Raw genomic sequence first — 2861 nt, 5'->3', positions numbered from 1 at the left:
GGCAACTTATTCGAGTTATTCGAGTTGAGCGAAATTATCACAAACAGCTGGAAAGATGTGAACATAAATATGGACTTATGTATAAAAGCATAAGGGAACAAAATTACTTGGCTGTACATGAATATATTTGCTGCGGTCTACAACACATTTGCCACAGCCTTTAGAAAACCATCTTAATTAATTTTTGTGATTGCGGGGTATTAAAACCTCAAGTATGGCATCAAGTGTGGTATTTTTGAAATGGGAAGTGTTGCCATTGCATATTTAATTCATTTCCCATCAATTTCATTTTCTTTACATCTTTTTAAGTGACAGCTTGCATAAATGTTAAATTTAATCAACAGAAGTCAACAGAAGTTTCGCAGACGGCAACCTTGCACATTCACCCCAAGCTGTGAACATTGCTTGTAGCTAATTAAATTGAGCCGAACAATAAATAGTATTTATAATTTAACATAAAATATAATTACATGGTTTATTTATAAAATAAAGTGCTTGACTCGAACTACGGGGATTTACTATTCGATATCATCTTCCTTGACCAGCTTCGCATTCGGATTGGTCAGCAGCAGTTGCTCGTTGTGCTGATTCACATTGTAGTAGAAGAAATATAGCTTGCTATACTCAAAGGTGGATATCATAATGGCACAAGCGGGCGCAACCTTGAACAGCCGCGGACCGTAGCCGGCAAAGAGTCCGCGCAGCCCAAAGACGCGATAGATGGCCGCCAGGCGGCTGTAGGTGGATTGTTTATTTAGCTCCTTGGCGGGTGAATCCGTGAAAATGACGCGTTCGCCAAACTCGATCTGCTCGTGGGTCTTGACCACATCAAAGGGGCAGGTGACCAGTGCCGCCACCGAGCCGGCAAGCACCCCGGCTACAAAACTATAGCCAAAGGAGGGCTCCTCGTTGCGCTTGCTAAAACAGACCTTGAGGTACTCATAGATGGGCCAATATATGCCCGAGAAGGGTACATCCCGCAGGATGGTGGGCGGCAGTCCGCGCCATAAGCCACCGATGCCCTGGATCGCTATGACATTGCGCACAAATTGCAGCACCTGGGCGTAGCTGAGCCGCTGTGATTGCATCTTGGTGCGCACCAATTCAATGGGACTGACAAAGGTGACGGCGCATATGCGTGCCGTCACGCCGGACAGCATGGGCACCACAAGGGGCAGGTTCTGGCGCTGGCCGATCTGGGGTATTATGGGCGGCGCAAAGTGCCGTTGGTAGATGGTTATGTACCTGGCCTTGAATTGCTCGTAGGCAACAAAGTAGACAACGGTTGAGGGTAGCGCCGATACAAGCGTGGGGCCCAAGCCCGACCAAAGGGCGCCAATACCCTCATGGCGACTAATCTTGATCAGGGCATCAAATGTGCCCCGAAAATGTGGCTTAAAAGTTCCGCCCACTGTGGAATGCGAATGGGCACCACAGCTAAACAAATGATCCATCAGGCCGTTGCAGTAGAGGAAGCACTTGTTTGACTGTGACTGCTGGGATTGCATTCGGGTCTTGATCACGTCCAATGGCGTCATGAAGCAGGCGGTGATCATGGCCCCCGTGCATGCGGAGGCCACCTGCTGCAGCGGGCGTATCTGGAAGCGCGGATCGTTGAGCATCTTTTTCGGTCGAGGTTTCTTGTTGTCGTCACCGCTGCCCGAGTTATAGCTGTCCCTGGCGCCCTGTAGCAGCTTTTCGATGACGGCAGCTTCTTCCTTCGACATGGCGTCGGCGACGGCGCTTCCGTTTTTGTTGCTGTTGCTGCTGTTGCTTGACAGTGGAGCCGGAAATCGAATCGAGTTACAAGTTGTATATACAAATTCAACATTGAGCAAATGCTAAGGTCAGTTAAACTTACAGCGTGACAGTGTTGCCAGATGGCTACGATTGGGCAATGACAGCTAGCATATACTGGATGGCAACGCCATGCAGGAATTTGGCAGCACACCAACAGGACAGCAGATGTTTATACCCTTGCAGCGGGTATATTGATTTTGTCAGCAAAATGTGTAATTTATTGAAAGACTCAAAAAATATATAAAAATATTTTTGTGACCTGTACGATGGGCTGATTCGGTTTTTTCCCAGTGATAATCTTAAATAGTTAATAAATTAATAAATTGGATTATCCTAAGAGCCCGACTATTTCATGCGTTCCACTCAGAAAACTGTTCTTTCTTCTAACTTATTTTATTAGTTGCATTTCGTAATCTCCTCAACAACTTCCATCATCATTAGGCACAATTTGAACATGTCTCTGCTCTGCTCTTGTTTCTGCTTTATGTTTTTGTTCTTTTTTTTTGGCAATTACCTAGCACCTGGTTTCAGCTGAAATGCGCTGTTTCAATTTGGCTGGTTTTAAGCTCCGTACAAGAGCTGCCAAAAAGCGTACCTAGGCAGCCTTCTTTATCTACAGCGACACGTTGGGTGGAAACCTAAGCCCGCCTCAAAGTCATACGACAAAGAATTCACAGCAATAACAACTACAAAGAGCAAAGGCTGAATATTTTTGTTTGTGGGTTCGCGTTGGGTTGGGGGTTGCCGTGTCGCGTTTGCTGGGTTTCCAGGAGCTTTAGGTGGGGAGAGTTTTCCCGCACCTAACTACCAACAAAAGCCATGTCAACTCTTCACTGCAAAATAATTGACATCAAAATGATGTGTATGGTTTTCTGGCGGACTGGCGTTAGCATGGAGTACAACTTTGAACACAGCGGTTCGTTAGTTTATTAAAACGAAGGCAAAGGTACAAAGAGGGTGGCGACATTTCCGTCAAAAAGGGTAGAATATAAGTGGGAGATGCAGAAAAACGGCGCTAGCAAAGCCATTGAAAGGTATGCCCAATATTAGTTGATAGAATT

The 2861-nt window shown here is 45.9% G+C and overlaps 1 protein-coding gene across 2 annotated transcripts; it reads right to left on the bottom strand.

Moving 5' to 3' along the window:
- Nucleotides 1-437: 437 nt before the first annotated feature.
- On the bottom strand, nt 438-2030 carry LOC6632489 (solute carrier family 25 protein Shawn). Of its 2 annotated transcripts, none has more exons than XM_015170658.3 (2): nt 1862-2030; nt 438-1773 (listed from the first exon to the last, which is right to left on the bottom strand). In XM_015170658.3, exon 2 carries the CDS (start codon nt 1725-1727, stop codon nt 519-521), a length of 1209 nt encoding a protein of 402 aa, XP_015026144.1. In that variant the 5' UTR covers nt 1728-1773; nt 1862-2030; the 3' UTR covers nt 438-518. The 2 variants fall into 2 exon arrangements, with proteins under 2 accessions (XP_015026144.1, XP_015026143.1); XM_015170657.3 differs by having other exon boundaries at nt 438-1767.
- Between the last annotated feature and the right edge of the window lie 831 nt (nt 2031-2861).

Source organism: Drosophila virilis, chromosome 2, assembly GCF_030788295.1.
Source record: "Drosophila virilis strain 15010-1051.87 chromosome 2, Dvir_AGI_RSII-ME, whole genome shotgun sequence".
NCBI classification, from domain to species: Eukaryota; Metazoa; Arthropoda; class Insecta; order Diptera; family Drosophilidae; genus Drosophila; species Drosophila virilis.
Note: the sequence above shows the minus strand (reverse complement) of the source record. Positions and strands in the feature narration are given on the sequence as shown.

What these genes read in the sequence shown, in the direction of transcription:
- LOC6632489 (XM_015170658.3), bottom strand. Translation starts at nt 1,727, where the DNA reads ATGTCGAAGGAAGAAGCTGCCGTCATCGAAAAGCTGCTACAGGGCGCC.